This window comes from Centruroides sculpturatus, unplaced genomic scaffold (assembly GCF_000671375.1).
Source record: "Centruroides sculpturatus isolate CEXI.00-Female unplaced genomic scaffold, Cexi_2.0 scaffold309, whole genome shotgun sequence".
NCBI lineage: Eukaryota > Metazoa > Arthropoda > Arachnida > Scorpiones > Buthidae > Centruroides > Centruroides sculpturatus.
Window position 1 is genome coordinate 244,276 of NW_019384521.1, and position 23,396 is coordinate 267,671.

A 23,396-nucleotide genomic window follows, 5' to 3' on the forward strand; every position below is an offset into this window, starting at 1 on the left:
TATGCAATGATTAATTTATATTATAAATTGATGAAAATATATCATTTGTTCATTTGAAATCATTTCAATCAGTTGATGTCAATTACCACAAGATTACTCTTAAGCAGATTCCTAGCCTATTTCTTGAAGTAAATGACAACCTTGCCTCAATATTTGATTCCAGAAGTTTTTAAATAAAGATCACTCTAAGAACAATGAATAATTACAACTAATTATTTCTTAATCATATAGCTAATATATACATCCTAGCTCAAAATTCAATAGTTTTTCATGCCAATGTTGGAGAGAGGTGCTTCCCTATAACTCCACAAATGAAATTGCTTCATATCAGTTTATTCCAGAATTTAAAAAATGTAAAAGCATTTTAAGACTATGATAGATGATGAAAATGATATAAATTGTTAACATTTCTTTTACACAAAATAAGTGATTGCAGATGATTTGCTAGTTGTTTCCTACCAGTTTGCATCAATTAATATCTTTCAAATGATATTTCTTACTTGGACATTACAATTGTCTGTGCCTATGTTTTCATCAGTGTTATTTAATCACAAAATATGATTCTTCTTATAATAGTTTTAATAAATAAATGATTTCATCAGTCATTTTCTCATTTGAAATATATATATATAACAATTATAATTAAATAATTGCAATTTTAGGTATTTGTCGACGGTTCTTTGTATTTAACTAATGTTCAGTTAGTACATGGTGGAAACTATACCTGCCATGCTCAACATAATAGAGATGTCATACAAACTCATGTTCTACATGTAGAAAGTAAGTTTGTTTGAAAGCATTTTAATATCATGAGAAATAAGGTTATATATAAGTTTTTTCATTTTTGCCATTACAGCAATTCCAGAAGTGCATGCAATACCAAAATTACAATCTCGAGCACCAGGGGAATTAACAGAAATGGAATGCCATGTGACAGGAGTTCCATTACCACATGTAACGTGGTTGAAAAATGACGAAGAGTTAAGATTATCATCAGAAAAATATACAATTGTTGGTTAGTATTAAATTTTTATTATAATAGTTATTGTTTTGTAGAAAAAATGAAAAATAATTTTAAAATTATTTCTATTTTAGGAAATGGAACAGCATTAATAGTTGGCAAAATAACTTATAGTGACACTGGTGCTTATATGTGTGTTGGAAGTAATCCTGCTGGAACCACCAGGGATATTAGCTCTCTTGTAGTTCAAGATCAACCAACGCCAAGTAATTATTATTAATAATATGAACTAAAGTAATTTTGATTCTATTCAAAGGAAATTTCTATCAATTTCATTCAAACAAAATAAATAAATCTTTTAATATTTAAATCTCAAATTTACAAACATTTCATTACAAAGTAAGTTTTTTAAAAATAACAATAATAAATTGTTTTACATTTATGTTAAGAAATTCTATACACATTTTAACATTTTAGCTGTGTTCAAATTAAAGATAAAACTATTGATTGCAATTCTTAATTCAGTTGAAATTTCTTTGCTAGATAAGATGTCTCATAATTGTTTGTTTTATGATCTAAAACTCAAAATGAAAGTTTAATACATAATGCCATTCTTTACATTCTATGGTTTGTGGCTAATTTTATTTCAAACAATATGATAAAAAAAGAAGATTAGAAAATTTCTCTTTGTGGAACAACTCAATTTATTTATTAATCTTATATTTAACACAGCCAAGAAGGCTTTATAATATGCATTTTGGTTCCAATTATAATTCATGATAAAAATGTTAATATAAAATTAAATATTTTATAAAAACTACCAAGACTTGACTTTTTTTTTTTTTTTTTTAAGATTTAGAAGTGAAATTATAAACTTTACTGTCTTATCTGTTAAAAATTATTCTTGGATCAACAGTTATCATTTTTATAGCACTGAAAATGTTTACTAAATCTTGCTGAAACTTTAAGCAATAATATTCAAATCATTTAAATCTGATCAAACAGATATATAAGAAAAATGTATACAGTAAAAATTCAAAAACATTCCAAATAAATGCTTATACAAACCTGAATGTATATAAAATTCTTTATTCACCAAATATTTTGGAGTATTTTTCCATTTTCAATTCAAATTCAGTACCTCTTGAAGCTGGAGAAATATTCCAAAAACGTTTGATGAATAAAGAAATTTTATACTTTCAATGCTTTATAAATACCATACTTCTTTGAAATGTTTCTCAATAGCAAATATTTCAAATTTGCACAACAATAACTTTTCCCAACTAAATACAGGTTCAATTTGGAATTTTGATAGGAAAGATAATAGCTTTTGAACTATCCATTATTTCTATGACTACCTTTAATGGAAATTGTAAAATACATTATTATTTAAGTCTAAAATGGCATAGAATTAGTGTAATTATTTGAAGAATTTTTTTACCAGATATCAAAATCTCTTAAATATGAGATGAAACATAATTGGTTTTAATGTTGACTATTAATTGCTGGAATAGATAATAAAATTTGAAATGTGCAGTAAAACTTAAATTATTAATACTAGGATTTAAAAAGAATTACAAATATATGTTTTGCTTCTAATTAATCTAAATATTTTAAAATTTCTAATTCATCATTCTACTTAAATTTTTGATCAAAGAAATTAGATATATTTAAATTTTCATAAATTTTAAGAAATTTTAATCTTTAAAATAATTTTAAGCATTAGATTAATGACATCTATTTTCATGATATTAAATGTGATTTACCATGATAAGTTTGAAAGAATACTGCTTTTCTTTTAGCAGCTCCATCTGAAGAACATCGGTTTTTCGTTCTTCACGACTGGGGCATATCATTGTATGATCCTAACAACTGCAGGCTCTATCATCAAATTCAAAGCACAGACATCATACCCGGAACACAAGAATATGTATGTGGTGATCGAGGCACAAATTGCTCTTGGGGACGTGCAATTAATGTGGCCAATCGTTATGTCTATGTATCGCAGCCAACAAAAGACAGAGTTTTAATTATATCAAGAGTACAGATGGTTGCTGTGGATGTGAGCCATTATTAAAATAGATTTTATAAGAAAAAAAAACACACGAATGTAAATTTTTAATCTATTATATATTTTTCTTTCCAGGTTGTCGTAACTGACAAGTATCCAGTTGACTTACACTATGTTCCACATTTAGATCAGGTATGGGTACTGTGTTGGAGGAGGACTGAAGATCGGGGCACAAAAACTATTCAAATAATAAGAGATGCCAGCCAAAAGAAGAAGCATCACACAGTTCATCCTGAGCCTGTTGATGGCCATTTTGATTTAGTATGTTTATATTGAATTTTTATTATAATAAGACAATTACATATAATTATATTTTATGTTCAATGTAGTTACTAAAGTGTACTTACAAACAAAATAACATGAATTTATCAAATTTAAATGAGAAGTTCTAATTCTCTACACCATGAGCTGAACTTACAAATATTAATTCACATCATCTACATTATTTATTAAAAATTGTTTCTGCTAAGTGTAGAAGGTGTAACTTAATGTATGAAGTTCTATTCTGATTTATAATGAAACTGACATTACAGTTTGTCATCATGTAATAAAACAATTTTTTGACTATTACTTTTAAATTTGTAATAGATTTGAAATATAAGAAAATTTCATATTAGAAAAATTATTTTTTCTTTAAAATACAATATGATTCTCAATTTTATTTATCATTTAAGTACTTTTTATAATGAACTAACCAATGCTGAGATATTATTTAAGGTTAATCCTTATTTTAAAGTTTTTAAATGTTAAAATTCAAGAATTGTATGAATTAGCAAATTAATCAGAAAATTTTAATCTAGTAAAACTTCTGTAACTCAAATATTTCTTTAACTTCAAGAAAATGTAATACTTGGTAGATGTCAATAGAATAGCATAAAGATTTAACATCTTTAACTTGAATTTCTCCAAGTCAAAGATTTTTGTGGTCCCCTAATACTGATTTATGTTACTTTCAACTTCCCTGAATTTTAATATTTATTCTATCCAAAGTGATCCTAATTATCAGATTTCCAGGAAATTTTCAGACTGTTAGTTGTATCTAATGTTCACCACTCATTTGCAGGCAACATTCCAGTTCAAAGCAATAGAATCTCTCACTTTATCTCAGCAAGATGTACCTGAAAAACTGTTCAATTCCATTAGCTACATTGAAAATTTTGCTGAAAAGTGTTACATGAATCATTTAAATAAAAAAATTTTAAAGACTTCTTTATATAATGTAAGAGAGATTAAAATACAAAATTATTCAGAATTGGCATTTTTCACTCTATTGTTCTCTAACTCAAAGTTTTTTCCTGCCCCTTGGAACATCAAGTTAGAGATGTTTTACTGTAATTGTTTTATTTATCCACAATGATATAATTAATTATGATAAAAACAAAATAAAATTTTTAAGCTGTTTGAATTAACCATTTAACTTAGGTTAGTGGATTGTTTATACCACCTGTTCAAGACTTAGGCCATGGATGGAAGTATGGATATGTCGTGCATACTAATCAACGTGGAATGTATAAACTGGATTTACAAGGAATGAAATACAGTAAAACAGTTGATTTAACTCCTTACAATTGTGCTCCTAAGAGTGCTGATTTTTCATCATTAGGTAAGTTGATATTTTACTTTAAATTGTAGTAATAGATTAACTAGTAGTTCAAATAATTTATAACTTCTTATAACTTGCTTATGATATGATTTTGATAAAAATATTAACTTATACTGGAATTAGAAAGAATTATACAAATTATCACCTTTTTAAGTACTCCAGCAAATAATTTAATATTGTAAAAACATTTTCGATCATCTTTAACGATCTTCATCAGTTAAACAATAAAGTAAAAAGAACATTCAATTTTAATTTATGTTCTTACTTTATTGTTTAACTGACAAAGATCGTTAAAGATGATCGAAAACGTTTTTACAATATTAAATTATTTGCTGGAATATTTAAAAAGATGATAATTTGTATATGATTTTGTATCAAGAAATATAATTCAAATGAAAATTATTTTGTACACAGATAATATAGCATTCTCTTGAAATAAACTAGAACTGTTTTGTAGAACATGCTAATTTATTGTGTAAAAATATAATTTTTAGACTTATTAGCATTTATCTTGAAATTTTATTTATTGTTGTTAGTTACATTTAATTAGGGGTTGTCCATAAATTACATCCACATTTTTCTTGAAATTTTTACTCTCCTCCCCCATTGTCTCAGTTTGTCCAAGTTTACATAACCCCTCCCCGCTTCAGACGTCCAACTAAACTCAGTCCCCCTCAAAACCTTTAATTTCATAAAATGATAAACTGTTTAAAACGGATGTTCATTGAAGTTCAATCCCTTGTCCAACTTGTCATAACCCTCTCCATCCCTTTGTGTGAACAACATTTATGGACAGCCCCTTATTATGCATGCTTTTTTGAAACAGGCTGTTCATTATGGCTTTATATTGTAAATAAACAATTAATGCAAATTTCAATAAGAAATCTTTGGAAACAATTTATACAATTACAATAGAAGAAATTGTAATTGAATTTGCAAATTCTTCATAAATTTTGTTTTCCAATTGTTTACAACCAACATTGAATGCTATCAAACGAATCAAATTCTATAACTCTAATGATTTATTTATATATACCTTCACTGATAATTAACTATTCTTCTGAATCATTCCAATGTTGCTATAAAAGATTTAGTAGAATAGTATTTAATTTAATGTTGTTTACAATTCTATTTAGATAATGTTTTACAAAATAAAACTTATTATTGATCCTGAAAACAATTTGCTAATCAAATTTAAATGTAAAAATAGAATAATCCAATTTGTCTTCATTATGACTACAATGTATTCTGTCAGATATCTATTTGACTTGGAATTGTTTAATTAAATAACCATGCAATGCTAGCATACTAAGTTAATTTGACTATTCCTTTGTTTTGAATAAGAATATAAGAACAGTGTTTTCATGTTGAGTTTAAAATTAATCATTACAGGAAAAAGCACCAAAATATTATCCAAATTGCACTCTGTATTACTAATAAATTTTTTTAAATAGGAGGATTTGTCCTTTTGGAATGTGTGGAACCCATAACAAACAAACCTACAGGACAGATTGTATTGGATTATTTGACTGACATGGTGCTTCAACATAAAACCAACTTATTTGGACAGCCTAGAGTTTCTCCAGATTCTAGGTATGCCGTTACATTGGAAAGAAGTAACAGTAGTGTCATAATTGTAGTCCAAGAAATCACAGAATATGGTAAGAAAATTTACTTTATTAAAAAAAACATATGCTGTACAATGTACTGAAATATCTATATATCAAATACACCTCATACTAAATATTGACAGTTTAATTTATAATGCTTCTTTATAGGCCTGTACTCAGTTTTTTTTAAGAGGTTTAAAATACATAAGTATATAAATTATATTATAAAAAATACAGTGTGTTACAAAAATTAATAGAGTAATATAGTAGACAAAGGAGAACTGAATGGGTACAAAACAATAACTTATATTTACGTAGACAGTACCATGTTAATGTTTTACTATGTACAGTCTGAACTGGCAAAGTTATTCACAAACTCACAAAATTTAATTGTCACTAGTGAGATGTTTAACAAAGCAAGGCCATTTGGTTGTTCTCATATGAGAAATTTCTGCTAGCAGAAAGTTCATTCTTTAGTCTATGCCATCACTGAGGAAGTGTTGAGCCTGTTACCAATTTAAGAAAACTTAAAAATTAAAATGTTTCACTTCCATCATAAATGTCCAGTGCTTGATTAATGAGATCATCTTTCTTTTCACTACAATTTTTAATTCTTATATAGTGAAGCTTTTTGTCCTAAAGGTTATTGGATATAAAGAAATTTTTCAAAAGCTAATTTTATGGGAAATTTGCTTATACTAAATATTGTGTTATTTTTCTTAAGTTTAACCATTTTAATATAAAGAGAGCTCAAATTTTTTAGGTTATTTTGTTGTAACTCAATACTGGAAAAGGTTCAGAATTTGCCATCATTTACAGCAGGTACTTCAGATGTTATTTGATCACTTTTCTTTGTGCCTCTCAAGGCTAAACCTTGCTGTTCACAAAGTTTTACCATTTTTATAACAGGCAGAAAAGTTCTTGTTTTCCTTGATCATTTTTTGTTTTCAAAACTTAATCAATAGACATTTTTCTAAAGTTTCATGCAAAAAATAGCATAATCGAATGCTATCTTCTATGTTCCGTATAGTTCATTTACCAATCCTTTGAAGGGGTTGATGATTAACACAAACAGTCTCTTTTTAGATAGTAAGACTCATGCTTTACAGAAAGCTGTATCCTCCTTTTGAAGCAAGAAATCTGTTTTCAAGGATCTTTATTGGCTTTTTCCAAATCAAGGAAATTCATATATTTCCAGGAAAGATATGTATTTTTAAAAAAGGAATTGAAAACATCAGAACATTTATCATGGGATATGTTAAGCTATTGATTGTTGTTTGTGGCTTTTCAACTAGTGAAATGCTGACACAGCTGACAGGTGAAGTCCTTTTAGCTTTGTCAGCATTTCATCAGTTGACAGTGAATTCTCAAAACCAACACAAATCATCATATATCAAATTTAATTGGAAACTGGAATCCTGGTTTCAGATAATAAATACACAGATTGTATTTGCTTATAACTTTATTTTATTTAATTCTCTTGTTTCTTCCTTGATTTGTAAACCAAAAAATTTTTGGTACAATATTCTATTCTGAATTTCAATTGTCTGGACTCATAGTAACTAAATTAACTAAATAATGTTACAAATACTTGCATATTTACACTGTAGTATATATGCATTTCAAATCACTATATTTCAGTGATTACTCTTCAATACAACTTGCCTTGATAGCATTACGCTAGATTGTCCTTGAACAAAAAACAGCACACATATTTCTTTGAATATTAAAGTTTCAGTTTATAACATCTAAATGCAATTTCCAGCAAACAAAAAGTAAAAAAATTTACTGGTCAAATGTTTTTGGCCACAATTTATCGGCCCTCAGAACTTTTTTTTATTCTTCCTGATGAGGGCCAATAAACTGTGGCCAAAAACATTTGACCAGTAAACTTTTTTTTACTTATTTGCTGGAAATTGCATTTAGGTGATGGTTGTTTACAAGGACATTCAAAGAAATATCTCCTCCATAAGAACAACAAGACATGTTATGAATATTTGCGTAGTTCATTTAGTTACTGCAAGTCCAGACAATTGAAATTTGGAACAGAATATTGTACCAAAAATTTTTTGGTTTATGAATCAAGGTAGTAGTAAAAGAATTGCTTATACTCTAAAAGAAAAAAAAAATTGGAGTTTTAATAAGTTCAGAATTTGGTCATTTATTGGACACCTTTCACCAAGAACACAGAAAAAACAGATTGATTCAGTAAATGAGAAATACCATTAATGTAAACAGTTTCATTTTTCATAGGTTTCCTCATTCAAAACAAACTCTTTATAATATATTGCTGTCACTATTTCACTTACTTTACTCTGTATAATCAGTAAATTACTTTATAAATAATACTTCTTTAACTGTGGAAGTTTACATATAACCATTTAAATACTGTTCATTCTTTAAATGGAAGGTGTGAAAGGTTATTGAATTCTCTATGTAAGAATGAGCATGGTAACAAGACAGATTCTAAATTTGTTCAAAATTTCACAAATTAGACAGAACAAGAATTAGAAAGTAACATTAAAACCTGTTAACAATAAATTGCATTAATTTAATAATTATTTCAATCTTCCCAAATAAGGAGTTAACTCCTAAAAAAACAAAAGTTACTATAAAAATTATAATATCATAATAAGAATTAAAATAATAACAAAACTTAATCAACTCAAAATACTTTGACGCTTTAACATCACATTAATTTAATGTGAAATGCCTAATGATGATTATCACTTAATAAAATGATCTGTTTTTGATTAATGTTTTAACTATTGTTAGACAATAAAAAAAATCAAGATATTAGAGATGTTGTGGCAGATGTTTTCATTGAAAAAAATGTGAATGTCGGACATTCAGCACCGCCATCCTGTAAGCCTAGAAGTTTGACAATGGCGTTTGGAACATCGAGCATGATTCCACTGACGTTCCAAATGCCATTGTCAAACGTCTTACGGGGTGGCAGTGCTGAATGTCCGACATTCACGTTTTTGCAATGAAAACATCTGCCACAACCTCTCTATTACTTATTGGAAAACAAATTGATAATGAGAAATTACATTTTGCAAAATATTGTTAAAAATTTTACAATTTGAAATCTAGTTTCATTACAATATAAAATTTCTTTTAAACATTGAATATTCAGCTACTTTTGAATTTATGTTCTAAAATATCGTACGGAGATGTTTATATATGAAACCAAATGATTGGCAGATTTAAATCAAAGCCATCTTTTTGGTTTCATTATTTATTATATGTCATTGAAAAGTCAAAATTAAATATATGAAATAAAATGCTTTTAATTTTATATTCTTCTTAGTCTTAGATTAGAATGCTCTTTTAAGTCAGATATAGGCAACCTACAGCATTCCATTACTTTTCTATGGTCTGCATACTATCAAGATTCTTATGATACAATTAGTCTTAAATGTGTTATTTATATCTTTGTTCACTGAAACAAATTTAATCACTTTACTTGACAATTTATGCAAAAGAAATTACACAAGATGTTGTAAAAAAAATGAATATTTACAGTTTTACATAAATATTTCACACATGTACAATTTACATAAAATTTATGTGATTAGTGTTTGAGCCCAAACTCATAGTAAACATGTCCCTTTATAGTAGAAAGATAAACCAGGCATGGGCAAACTGGTCAGAAAAAGAAAATTAAGTTTATAGATCTACATTCTGTCATGTTCATAGTATTTAATAAAATCAAACATTTTTCTTTCCCAACTCACAATGAAGTAATATTCTAAGAAACTAGAATATTATTTCATTGGCACATCTTTGAGAGAGAATGGGATGTGTATCAAAGATGTGCCCAGAGAGTGTGAGTGAATGGGATATAATATTGCTGGCATTCTTGCTTAAAGCCTTTTCTCACTGAGTCTTCTGTACATTGCCTTGATATTGAGGTTCTAGTAGTGGAGATTACCTGGCTTTGGCCAGGATAAGGAGGTACAAGTCAGAAAATGGATACTCAAAAATCTCAAAACATTTAGCAATCATGCTGCCTCAGCTTGTATGTGCTTCCAATTGTTTTCCACTTAGGTGACTAAGTGATATTGGCATAATTGACAAGTCAAGTATGAACTTGTTTTTGAAATCTGCTAAAAAATTTTTTTAAGGTATCTTTGTCTGAAAGCTGAATTTTGCATATTTAGATAAAAGCTTGATCAACTCTGATATATATATATATATATCAGGCAGAAAAGTTCTTGTTTTCCTTGATCATTTTTTGTTTTCAAAACTTAATCAATAGACATTTTTCTAAAGTTTCATGCAAAAAATAGCATAATCGAATGCTATCTTCTATGTTCCGTATAGTTCATTTACCAATCCTTTGAAGGGGTTGATGATTAACACAAACAGTCTCTTTTTAGATAGTAAGACTCATGCTTTACAGAAAGCTGTATCCTCCTTTTGAAGCANCTATTAATTTATCTCCACTCATTTTCTTATTTTTATTCTCCATATTATTAGCCATTTTCCTTTTCTTCTGTATTGTTTTTAAATTTTGATTTATTTTTGTTAATCTTGTATTATATTTATCTCTAAAAAATAATTTAACTGAATTATTTCTTTGGTATTCAAATCATATGTATACATTATATTATTTTTTAAAAAATAATCATCTCTAATTTTTATCTTATCATCCGATTTCTCCAGTTTAATCATTTTTAATAATAATTTTCTCCTGATTCTAGATCTATAACATAAGTCCGTTGATATTATTATTTTTTTATTTTCGTCCGTCATTTTCGGTTTTGTAGTCCAAAATTTATTGAGAATTAGATTTCTGTCTTTAACCGATTCGGTCATAACTTTAATTACTTGATTATTTCTTCTATTTCTTATTTGAATAAGACCTTCGATTTCTATACCATTAAGCTCTAAGTTAACTTTTATAAATTTTTTAAATTCTTCTACATATTCCGAGGTTTTAAATGGAAAATTAAATATAATTAAATTCTTCTTAGGAGAACAATATATTGAAACAAGGTAACTTTGTTGTTAATATACCATAGATGCATATGTTCATCAAAGAAAGGAAAGCATTAAAAACACTAGCTTAAATGATTTTTGCACATGCAAATTTCTGAAATTAAATTTTAAATTAAGAGTTTTAAAGAGTTAAATTAAGAGTTAGCTAATAAACAATAAGTTGTCATAAAATTTGTCAGTATCTTTTACAGAGCAAGTTTGTTTATACACTGTGATAATGTATATATGAATTTTCTGAATTACAGTGGTGCCTCGTATAATGTACTTTATCCATTCCAGGTGCACGTCCATTAAGTGAAAAGTCCATTATATGAAACGTATTTTCCCATAGAAATGTGTGTTAAAACATATAATTCATTCCATAGCACCATTAAAAAAAAATGAAAATGGAGCAGTCACCAATTATGCCGGGTAGTCAGATGTTGTGAGGAGGAGGTGGAGGAACACTTTCTTCACACATTCATACAGATAGACTTTTTACACATTGCAGCAGGTCTCTTTTTATTGTTTTTTTAATCAGAGTCAGATTCAGGAGAGGTTACTGGAGCCTGCAGGGTCATCTCCTCTTGTTCCATCCTTTGTTTTTTGGCAGCTGGCTTCTTGAAAAATGTGTCCAAGGTGGTCTGTTTCTCTTTCCTCTTCAATGCCTGTCGGAAATGACGGGCAAGGGTGTCATTGTAGAGATCATTGATCATGTTGGCCTTAGCTCTGTTTGGATAATGAGTGTTGGTAAACTCCTGAACCTCTCCCCATTTGACAAGGATTTTTTTTGTCAACTTTCACTCTTTCGGATGATTTCTTGCTTTGTTTCAATTGAAATCACCTTTGTTTTTTTAGAAGCCATGATTTGCACAACACTTGAATAAATGTAAATACCCTGCACTGAGGTGATGTACGTACATAATAAACAAGGGAGCAAGCCGAATCCCAACAGGAGCTCTGTACTTCAGATATACTAATATATTATAAAAATAGCAGATTGTTATTGGCAACGGCAAAAGAGTGAAAACATCAATTGCACTTGTCTGCAGAAAGTTTGTTGTTCGCCTCACATAACTGCCGAACAGAAAGTCCGTTGTTCGCAGCCAGTCTGTTGCTCGAGTCATGTAATAGCCAAACAGAAAGTCCGTTGTTCAAAGTGTACGTTATATGAGGCACCACTGTATTTTAAAATTTGTATTTTATATATCAATAAATATAACACCAAAACAGAATTGTGTTTAAAAAGTTCATTTTATTAAAATCTTTGTATTATTTTTCAGGCTTAAAATTCTTATTTGATGTCAAGACCACTTTGCAAATCAGCGATATCACATTTTTTCCTTCAAGAACTACTCATAGCTACGATCTCTATGCCAGTTCATCTGTTAAAGAAGACATCTTGTTTGTCAACCTTGCTGATGGCAAAGTAGAAATGATAACTAGCGTTGGACGTGCAATGGATCCACGATTAGCTATGTGGGGTAATACCAACAGACCAATAAAAAGTGCTGGAGTATTTGGCACCTATATGGTTACCACAGCCAACGAGGCCATTTTTGTTGTCAATGGAAAAACATTAACTGTTAATTGTGAAATTGGTAATCTTGTCCATCCTCGCAATATGGTGTGGGTAAAGTCACCATGAATATGAACAGACATAATCAAAGCAATTACAAAATCACATTTGATTTTTGTGAGAAGTAGCCAGTAACATACGCATCATAACTTAAATGCTGTTTATATAGCAGAAAGTTTGTAATCTTTCTGCTAAACCATAATTCTCTCTGACTATTCATTTTTATCTTCATTCACAAATTGTACAATTTTATTCATTTGGTCTTAAATGGTTTTTCCTTGCAACTTCTTCCTGGCTTATGGTGCCACATCTAGTCTGCCAACCCAAGTTGTATAGGACATGTACAGATCTCTCCTTATTCAGGCTCTTTAGTGCCTGTCAGACATTTTGCTATTGGTCCAATAGTAGTGTTGGTTCTGTGTTTGTGTAAATTGTGCAATTATGCACTTGAATTTTTTTGTTGACTGCTATAGAGGTTTCTGTACAGATTTTTGTAGTGATTAAAATATGTATAAATAATCTAAATCATCACAGATCTGCAAATATGCAGTGCAATTTCAAAAACGGCTTCATGTGATTTAATCTACAATTAACTTTCATCACATTTATTTGCAGACCTCTATATAATTATATGTTTGTCAGTTGATTCAATTTTACTATCAGTAGATCTGTTAGTGATAGGAATTAAGAGTGTTTTAAATTTTCAGAAGATCCATTATTTCGTCATGTACAGCTACAAAATTTTGCATTATTTGTAGGCAATTTGGGAAACATCAAGAAATGAAGCTTTAAAAAAAAAAATTAAAAAATACCAAGGTGTCAAAACTGTTTAGATGTCATTTATATCTATTTAGATGGTCATTATTTAAATCCCCAAATGGGAATGCCCACACTAAAAAGGTCACAAAGTCATTAGTATAGATGTCTAGTTCAATAAATAAAATAGTATAATAAATTATAAAACAAACTGAGGAGCGTCAACTTTTATAAGTAATGTACAAACAAATAAGTTTAAAAAAATTTTATGGATTTTTTTAGAGACATTAATTTTGCATTTATAAAATCATAACCAGATGTTTACCTTACTTTGAAACAATTTTAAAATATCAATCGCTCTGAGTGTTAATGGGCTGATATCTAATCAGCCAAATTATGCATTTAAATGATGGTCTTATCATCATGTATGCAGATGAAATAAAGTTGACCATTCAAAAAATTCTTGTAATTTTCTTTATTTGTAAGTGAATCATTAACTCTTAAAATATAATTTTTATATACATTACACACTCAAGCACACAGAATACTCTTTGGTTTTAATACAAGACAGTTCACATTAAGACACAGATAAAAATATTTTAAATGGCTCATCTTTGATGTAAATATATATAAAATAGTAATTTAAAAGAAAAAGGCACATGTAAAAACAATCTTACCTCTATCTTATCACAGTTTTTTCCAAAATAAAATCTGACTCGACATAATTGTAGATAAGAAGAAACACACAGGAAATTACTTTATAAATAAAATTTCCTATACAATATATATTTTTCTTCCATAATAAATAAAATTTATACAATTCTATCTTTGATACTCTCTACTTTTTAAAAATAAAGAATGATATATTGAAGGCAAAAGTAAGCACATTACAATAAGTTACCTTCACTGGATCATACCAGTGCTTCATCAGCTGCTGTAATTCCAGTTATATGATCTAAAATATCCTGAATTTGTTGACGAATGTCTGCAGAATTCTTCAAATGCATGCCAAAATCATATTCTCCATTCATATTTAATGATGCTGCTTGTATTGCATTAGTCTTCTCATTGCTGATAGGAAACTGATTGTCATTTTGGCACACAGTTTTAATGACATTGGTATTTAAAGAGCTATTTAAAGCTGAAACTGAGAAGCCATTATGTATCATGGGAGTGTGCTCTTTGTTACTTATACTTTCCCACATAGATGATTCATTTCCATTGCTAAAATCAGAAAGACTACTTTTGGAATGATTTTCTGTCCGAACTTCATTTCTTGATAATTGCTGACTCAATGTTGGAGTATAATCACTTTCCATAATTGATAGTTCTTTATCAGTTGTTTTACTTGTTGACGTGTCAGTAATTGTATTATTTTCAAATGTTATCAGAGTTGAATTAGTAGCGCAACTTACCCATTCATTTTCTATAGGGCAGGGAGTAGATGAACGAGGCTCATTTGCTTCTATTGTGCTAGCAGCCATATATTCATAGTGATCTATATCATTGCTTAATTTTTGGCATTTTTCTGGATGAACTAAAGTGATATCTACAAAAGTACTTTGGTTAGAAAATGGCTTAATTTCTCTACAAAAAGGGTTAAATTTTTTATTTGCTCCTTCTCTTAAAACTGGCAAGCTATACATATCTTTAAATGAGGACCTATTTGAATATCCAAAATTAAATTCATCTCTAGAATCTTGTGTAACTGCTCCTAAAACTTTTTCTAACATTTCTACTTTTGCTTGAGCTGCAGTCAATTCTAAATTATTTTCGCCCAACTTAATTTGTAGTTCATCTTTTGCTGCAGCCAAACGACGAAGACGAGAATGCAGATTAACTTCAGTTTTCTTCCATTCAGATGTACGAGTTAAGAGTGATTGTTCTGCATGCCATAATTTAGCATACAACACTTCATTTTCCATAAGATACAAAAGTAATTTTCTTTGCAATTCTAATGTATTAGTTTCATTAAGAATATGTGAAATCTTGATATTACTACTATCTTTTTCCAACTTTCTTGATTTTTCTGAATTTGCAAACCTCAATGGTGGCCAGCTTTCGGCTTTCGGAGTGCTAGTTCCCTTTACAAATTGCATATGAAGACTATGGATTTTCATTTCTAATTGTTGTTTCTCAGATAAGGCTAATTCTAAATTCTCTATCAGTTTTTTATTTTCTTGTTTTAATTCCTGACTTGCTGTCTCTAAAAACAACAATTTGTTTTTCATAGTTGACTTTTCATCTTCAACTTCTCCAATGAGTTGTTGCAAGCTTTCTTTTTCTGTATTCAATCTTTCCATTTCCTTCTCTACTTCAGATCCAACAGAAACAGAGTTATGATCAATATCAGATTTTGTTAATTCCTTTAAATCATCTACTTCCTGTCTTAACGATATTCCTTTTTCTTTTATAATATCTAGGAGCACTAATAATTCATCTTGATCTTTCTTCTTACTTTTTATATCAGAGAACATTCCACCAGAATTTGTATGATGGTTGCCTCCTTGTCCGTGGTCAGATTCCAAACCACTATCTTGTTTATCACAGTCTGTAATGAGTTTGTCAGTTACTTCACATAATGATTGAAATTTTATTTCATTCTCTTTTAGATCTATATGATCTTTCATAAACTCAGATTTCTCACAATTGTTATAACTATCTTGTTTGTTTATTTCTACAGTATCATGTTTCTTGTTGGACGGCAATTCATTTGAAAACACAGTTACAAACGAGTTTTGTAATTCTGATTTTTCAGATTTCACATTATTAGAAATTGAATCTTTAGAATGCATTAATATTGGCAAACTTACAGCATGATTGTTACACTCAGCAAGATTCATCTGAAATTTAATTGCTTGGACAGCCGAAGTTACATTATTTTGTGATTCTTCTAATAACTTCAATCGCCTATGTATCTCCTGTAAAATTAACAAATTAATCTATTTTATAAGATTTAATTTTAAAAATGCTATAATTAAAATATATTTAAGTTATACTAAAATTGTTCAAAACATAAGTAATAATCAGTTCTTAGTTAATTTAGAAAATTTTAGTTATTGCTTTATTGTTACATTTTGTAATAAGAGAACTGATGTTAAAATTTTTTAATATAATAGCTAGGATAGTGCTTTACCCATAAATCTAATGTATAGAATTTCTTCTTTTAAGTACAGTAGAGCGTCGATTTTCCGAAAGTCAATCATCCGAAAGAATTCCAGTCAGCAAATTTAAATTTTCGCCAGTGCTGTGGCGCTTCAATCTTTGGCTATGTCTTGGGCTACTCAAATATTTTACGTTTTTGATATTAAATTAACATCTGAAGTATAATTTTTTATTGTTTTTATATTTTTCAATAAATTTATTTTGTTTGTACAAAATAAAAAAATAATTTTTAACGATACAATAGTCTTTGTTAGGCTTAATGTCGACGAAAATTCAACGCGAAGCAACACGCAACAAAGAAAAATTTTGTCATCGGATATGTTAAACTATTTTTTCGTACGTAAATCAGTTATCCGAAATATCAGTTATCCGGACAACCCCAGTCCCCAATTGATTCGGAAAATCGACGCTCTACTGTACTTATACATACATTTAATTTTTAATACATTTTTCTACTAAATTACTAAATTATCTTGATAATTTCTTCTTAAAATTTAAAATGTCTTATCTTTAAATTTGTGTCGAACCTAATTACTGAAATTAATTAAATACTACTTTACAATAGTTTAAAATCTAAATAGCATTCATTTCCAAGAATTGAGATAAACTGTATAACATTTGCAGTTTGTGTAAAACTACAAAGAATAAAATTTTTCTTACAATAATCTTTCCAACTTTACAAAACATATTTCAAAACAGCATTCAAATTGATACTTTTATTGATATATGAAAATAAAGAATTAATGTAAATAACAATTTTATTCATTTAAAATTATAAAGACAGTTCAATGACTCAAACTGGGTATACACAAGCACTACATATAAAACCAATATCCAGCAAGAACTACAAAAATCTACAAAAGCAAACAGTTTATTACAGTTTGACCATTTATTACAAGTGCGACCATTTATTACAAAGCTGATGATGACCATTTAACATGGGAGAAAACATTTGTTTTTGTAGATTTTTATAGTTCCTGCTGTATTTCGATTGTGTGTGTAGTGTTTAATTTACAGAGACAATATTTCATTAAGAATTTTTTAATTATACGAAACATCTTTGTTTTAAAAAGAATATTCATAAGAACAAAGTGGAAAAAACCTTCCAAATTATATATTGTAAGAAAATAGACTAAATTATATATGAGAAGAGTATAGCTTGATAAAAATAATTCACAAGCTTATATTTCTTTATAAATAAATTCAATACAGTACTAAACAACTTTTTATAACCAGCATCTATAGCTCATAAAAACAAAAATAATAAAAATTGATAAAATTCAAATCAAATATTCATTTGACTTCAATGATTACATCATGTAACCAAAACCACCATTTCAAGTTCTGATAACTCACTCATTTTCCAGAACTTTTCTACAAGACTGTATTACATAGTTTTTTTACACATTTAGTACAGTCTTATAGAAGAAAAATTACAAAAAATGAATTATCAGAACCTGAAAGTATATGATTAAATAAATGATGCAGGTTTCAGTTATGCATTTAAACAAAATTTCATAATTTACAACTTAAGTGAAAAGTATACATATCAATTTAGATGGATGAAAAACTAATCAAGTAACAAATGTTTAATAGTACCAAAGCAAGGAGTGAATTTAAAGAAAATGTATAGAACATAATTAAAGGTAAGGTATGCATGTTCATTATTTTGTGATTTAGGGGGGGAATCACACAATAAATGAATAGGTCTATGGCACAATGGATTTTCCATATTTTCTAAATATGCTATTTACGACTTTAGACAAAGTAAAACTGTTTACTGAGTTTGTAATTGCAATTTAAAATTTGCATACAACCTGCCCTATCTCAACCTGTATACACTTTCAAACAGTCTTTTAATTAAACAATACTTTGATATTTAGAATATTTACTTATAATTATAATCTTCCGAGTTCCAATATAATTTTTAGCTTTTTAAGCTATATCTTTTGCAAATGTTTGATAATATATATTACTAGCGGACCCCACCACGCGTTGTTGTGGCTCAAAATGTATCTATTATAAATGTATAACACTTCCCCCGTAGGGGGAATTTTTCGAAAAATTTCTTCTTAGTGTACATTCTGTTGACGTACCCTATTAAAACACAATCAAAAACGCAAAAAACCGCATCTAAAATAGTATAAATAGAAGCAGAGTTCTTTATGGTAAGCTTTAATCCTAACCATCTCCCTTCAGTGGGGGGAATTTCGACACGTATATTATATAAAAACGTATGCGTATTCGAATGCAGTGTTGTGTCAAACTTTCAAAGGAATCGGTAGGAACAAACGAACATTACATTTTTATTTATATAGATAGATAGATGATGATCTGCTTTAGTTCATTTTCACAGAAAAGCATAATGCATCACAGAAAAGCAAACTTAGGGCGTCGTACTCGTAGCGCCATCTGTTGGACATAAAAGTCTTAACCTAGATTATATATATATTTTTTTTTATTCTGATGAAACCGTGTTGTTGTTATTAAGCTGTTTCTTTGCAGACACACTAAGGTGACATACATCAACACTTGGCAACTTATTGACTATTTATTCAGTTGGCTTCGGAACGGATTTCTCCCATCCCTTAGGACCGACTGACCCATGTTCAACTGCTGTTCACATGGAACCCTTCTCCACGTCAGTCCTCAAGGTTCTCACTTGAGTATTTGCTACTACCGTTCCGAAGCCAACTGAATAAATAGTCAATAAGTTGCCAAGTGTTGATATATGTCACCTTAAGGTGTCTGCAAAGAAACTAGATTATATATTTTAATTTATATGAATGTTTAACAGAATAATATACAGCCTATGTCCAGAGGTTCCATTCTAAATATCAGTGAAAGAATTTTTGAAATTGGATGAGTAGTTTCAGAGATTACCTGCTGCAAACAAACTTACATACATACATACAAACATTACCTCTTTATAATATTAGTATAGATGTTCTGTATTATGTTTTCAAAAAACAATGGGAACAGTTCAGACAACACATTAATTTCTCCATTAGAATGCAGTATACAATTAACAAACAAAAACTAAAAATATTGTGAGTATCAAAGTTATTTATTTAACACTAAAGTAATTAAGGAACTAGGTACACAAAATAACTGTATGTTCAAACTTTTGGGGTATTGAACATCCAATAGCATGCAACAAGCCTCAAACATCTTCCATTGTTATGAAAATGTTTTAATTTTCATAAGGAAACATTCTCAGCCTTCTTCAGAGAGCTGCATCAGGCTTACACAAAAGAAATTTAAATGCAAAGTGAGAATTCCAAATTTAGATGTTTTTTGAGATTGTTCTTTATCATAGCAGATGATAATAAATCGTGCTCTTAAACTTTTATCTAATAAGAATCTAACATGAAAAATTATTTCTTTCATATGTCATAGCATTTAAACAATCTCAAAAAAACTTTCTAAATTGAAATTCTAAGTTTGCATTTACATTTCTTCTGTGTAAACCTGACAGTCCTCTGAAGAAGGCCAAAAACATTTGCTATTATGAAAATTAAGATATTTTCCTGCTGAAAGAGTGTTAAAGGTTTGCTACATGTTATTGGATGAAAAAGTTCTAGCTTTCAAAATACTTCTTGAGTTACTCAAAAACAGTCCTAGGCTTAGATGATTCCAAAATCGATTTTTGAATATGTTCATATTTTCAAAGGCCCTTTTTGAAAAATGCCATGGCCTCCATTTTAACCTCTGTAGAGAGGGATAGTCAGATATGGCACTATCACTATAAATGTGGGAAATTTTTTAAGAATTTTTGCACGTGTTTTTCTCATTTCCATTTCAGGAAAAAAATTTTTAAACAGTTATGTCTAATAAAGAAAAAAAAATCTTTATTGTCACATAATTCCTTTTTGTGAATTTTTTTCCTGATAATTTTTGGCTAAGTTTTTTGTGGATATTGATATCGTTCTCAAGTGCCACATGATCGCCCTTGATGGGTATATCTGTCAATCACTGCAGAGTGGTTAATATTTGTAAGAAGCTTAAATTATTAAAATTTAACTATTCAAAAACTTAGTCTTTATAATTTGAATTTTTCTTAAATATTACTAATATCCAAAATAAAAAGATGGAACCAATAATTTGTAAAATCAAAACCATTTGCACTTTTCTAGTAAATGAGTTTAATGAATAAAGTGAATATACAAACATTTTCAGTTTCTTTTAAAATAAAACTGAAAACATTAATCAGTTCTATTCTCAAGGAGGAATTGTTAATATATGTTTGGTTTTACAAAAAAATTTGGTCACTTTTTTTATTAACACTTTTTTCCATAATCTTTGTTGGCTTTTCCATCACTGAAGTTTCAAACCTTAAACGGACTCTTTTGATATATATTGCTACAATTCAAAAACAAAGTTTCATAACTTGTGAGGATGTCATTAATATATTTTGAAATCCCATTTGAGTGTTTTTGAAGCAGAAAGAGTACTAATCAACTCTTGCCTCCAACTGCTCAGAAGTCAATAATGTAGGACCCATCTGACACAAATATTCTTTTAAAATGGTATTAATATTATATGAAATAATCCAAAAGCTTGCAGCAATTTCCTCAGAGTGCCTCTTCTGTAACCAGTTTTTCCATCTACTATATACAGTAGTTTCTTGACTGAATGCAGTCCTTTTAGTGAAGTCTACAAGACTGCACTAAAAGGACAGCCAGAACAATGTTCAGCTTTTGAGCTTAGTCTTCCACATTTAAATTTGCAAACTAATTAAAAATTGATGCATCTGAAGGAGTAATTCTGGAAAAATATTTTACTTTACAGATTCCTCTGAATTTACACTTTTCTTAGTCATAAAAATCATGGTCCTGATATTGCCTATGCAATCTGAACAAGGAAGAAGATACTGTGCACATTCTCTTCAACTGTCCTCTTTACAGTGTGCAAAGGAAAACCCTGGCAGACATCGTATACAGTGCAGGACTTCATTGGCCTTGCAAGCTCAATGAACTAACTAGTTACAAAAACACTCTCAAAGCTCTTAGGGACTTTGCAAAGAACATTAAAATATTGGATTAGGTTCCATCACTCTCCTTATCAACTCTAAGTGGTGTTTTTTTTCCACCTGCTATAAATATTGCAAAATAATCTCTTGTATATGTTATATGTCTAAGTTTACATCTGTATGTATTTTTCTGTATATTAATTCACAATTATGTAATCACAATACTTTTTTGGTGTATTCTATTACCTGCTGCATATCTTATGTTTAACATCAGTTATTAGTATGTATCTATGTATCTTGTATTCGGCATTTTATATTTTGTAACTTGTTCTATTTTAATAAATTCCCCATGCGGCACACAACCCCCCCTTCCCCTTCAACATTTTCACCCTCTTGGCCCATGCCACAAATCTTTCTCTCATTCTTTCCCTTGGTATTTTCCTTTCACCCCTTTTAAAGGCTACACCTATTAGTATGGCCTTCTTCCCTTTCTTTATTGTATTGATAGATGCAGTACAATACAATACAAGATTCATTATAGATATCAAAATGGTTATGGCTTACAATGCATTGAACTTAATTGTGCATGCCATGTACATGAAATAAGTATAAAAATTTAATATTGATCCTTTATCTCTAAAATTATAGAACAGTTTAGTTGTGTAAAAACTAAAATATTTTCAAAAACAAACTTTTTAAAAAACATTAAAATCCATTAAATGAAACAAATTATAACTGGTTTATTCTTCCATCTTCATATCATATTGCACATTACAGATGACTGAATAAACCAGTTATAATTTATTTGTTTCATTAATGGATTTTAGATTTTGTCATTCCAATCTATGTATCTATGTACCAGTACAGCAGAACCCTGTTTATCTGGTTAAAATAGGAATGGGCCCAATCCAGATGCCTGAAAATCTGGATAATCTGAAAAATTTATTAACGACAAATAATGCTGTTTAAATGTACTGTGCATTTTATTTATTTATTGCACATAAGATTATTGTAAAAAAGTTTATATATAAAGTATGAAATCAGTTTGTTGCTTTCTATCAGATGGTATAGTACACATACATAAGTTTCCTAACTTTGTGGATGGTAGAACCTCTGACTGTTTTCAAGGTCAACTGGTAATTAAGCTTAGTTCTTTCATTTCCACACAGAGCACTAAATTAAACTGAAGTAATTGAAATATACTGTATTGTATTTATTTTTGTTACCAGATCATCGGTTATAAAGTTGCAGGTGTTCAAAATTGGCATTAAGCCAAGGGAAAACAGTATTCTTACAGCTGCAACATTATACTCAGGCAAGAATGTACTACTTAGATGTTAGTTTTTTGATTTTTTTGCATATACTGTATAGGTTTTCCATATATCTATTTTTCTTATTTGGGAGATCCAGATTAAATGGGGTTCCACTGTATTAATTTTTCTTCAGTTTGTTCAATAATTCAGTTTGTCTTAGTTTCAGTAAATGACTAGAGCTAAAAATACAATTTAGGTATCAAAAATTAAAGCTCTTACCTAGTAGATGATGCTACCAAAGAGATTTAAGATAGATACAATGGTTCAGGCATAGTGGAGTGGCAAAAGTATAATGTTAAGTCTATGGGACAGACATGTCAGGTGATTGTAAAAACTCATGCTATCCCAAATCTCATGACCCACACTTTTTGGAATCAGAT

The 23,396-nt window shown here is 28.9% G+C and overlaps 2 protein-coding genes across 5 annotated transcripts in view; one reads left to right on the forward strand and one right to left on the reverse strand.

Moving 5' to 3' along the window:
* The window catches only part of LOC111622747 (follistatin-related protein 5-like), a 134,713-nt gene extending 121,018 nt beyond the window's left edge, over positions 1–13,695 (forward strand). For 2 of the 3 annotated variants that reach the window (XM_023365167.1, XM_023365169.1), the window contains exons 8-15: positions 663–780; positions 857–1,015; positions 1,096–1,227; positions 2,764–3,023; positions 3,108–3,293; positions 4,455–4,635; positions 6,090–6,296; positions 12,515–13,695. In XM_023365167.1, coding sequence (XP_023220935.1) covers positions 663–780; positions 857–1,015; positions 1,096–1,227; positions 2,764–3,023; positions 3,108–3,293; positions 4,455–4,635; positions 6,090–6,296; positions 12,515–12,879 — 1,608 coding nt within the window. In that variant the 3' untranslated portion in view covers positions 12,880–13,695. The remainder of the gene's footprint in view (positions 1–662; positions 781–856; positions 1,016–1,095; positions 1,228–2,763; positions 3,024–3,107; positions 3,294–4,454; positions 4,636–6,089; positions 6,297–12,514) is intronic. The other variant, XM_023365168.1, reaches the window with a different exon arrangement.
* A 181-nt stretch (positions 13,696–13,876) lies between these two features.
* The window catches only part of LOC111622748, a 55,236-nt gene continuing 45,716 nt past the window's right edge, over positions 13,877–23,396 (reverse strand). The window contains exon 5 of one of the 2 annotated variants that reach the window (XM_023365170.1): positions 13,877–16,487. In XM_023365170.1, coding sequence (XP_023220938.1) covers positions 14,478–16,487 — 2,010 coding nt within the window. In that variant the 3' untranslated portion in view covers positions 13,877–14,477. The remainder of the gene's footprint in view (positions 16,488–23,396) is intronic. The other variant, XM_023365171.1, reaches the window with a different exon arrangement.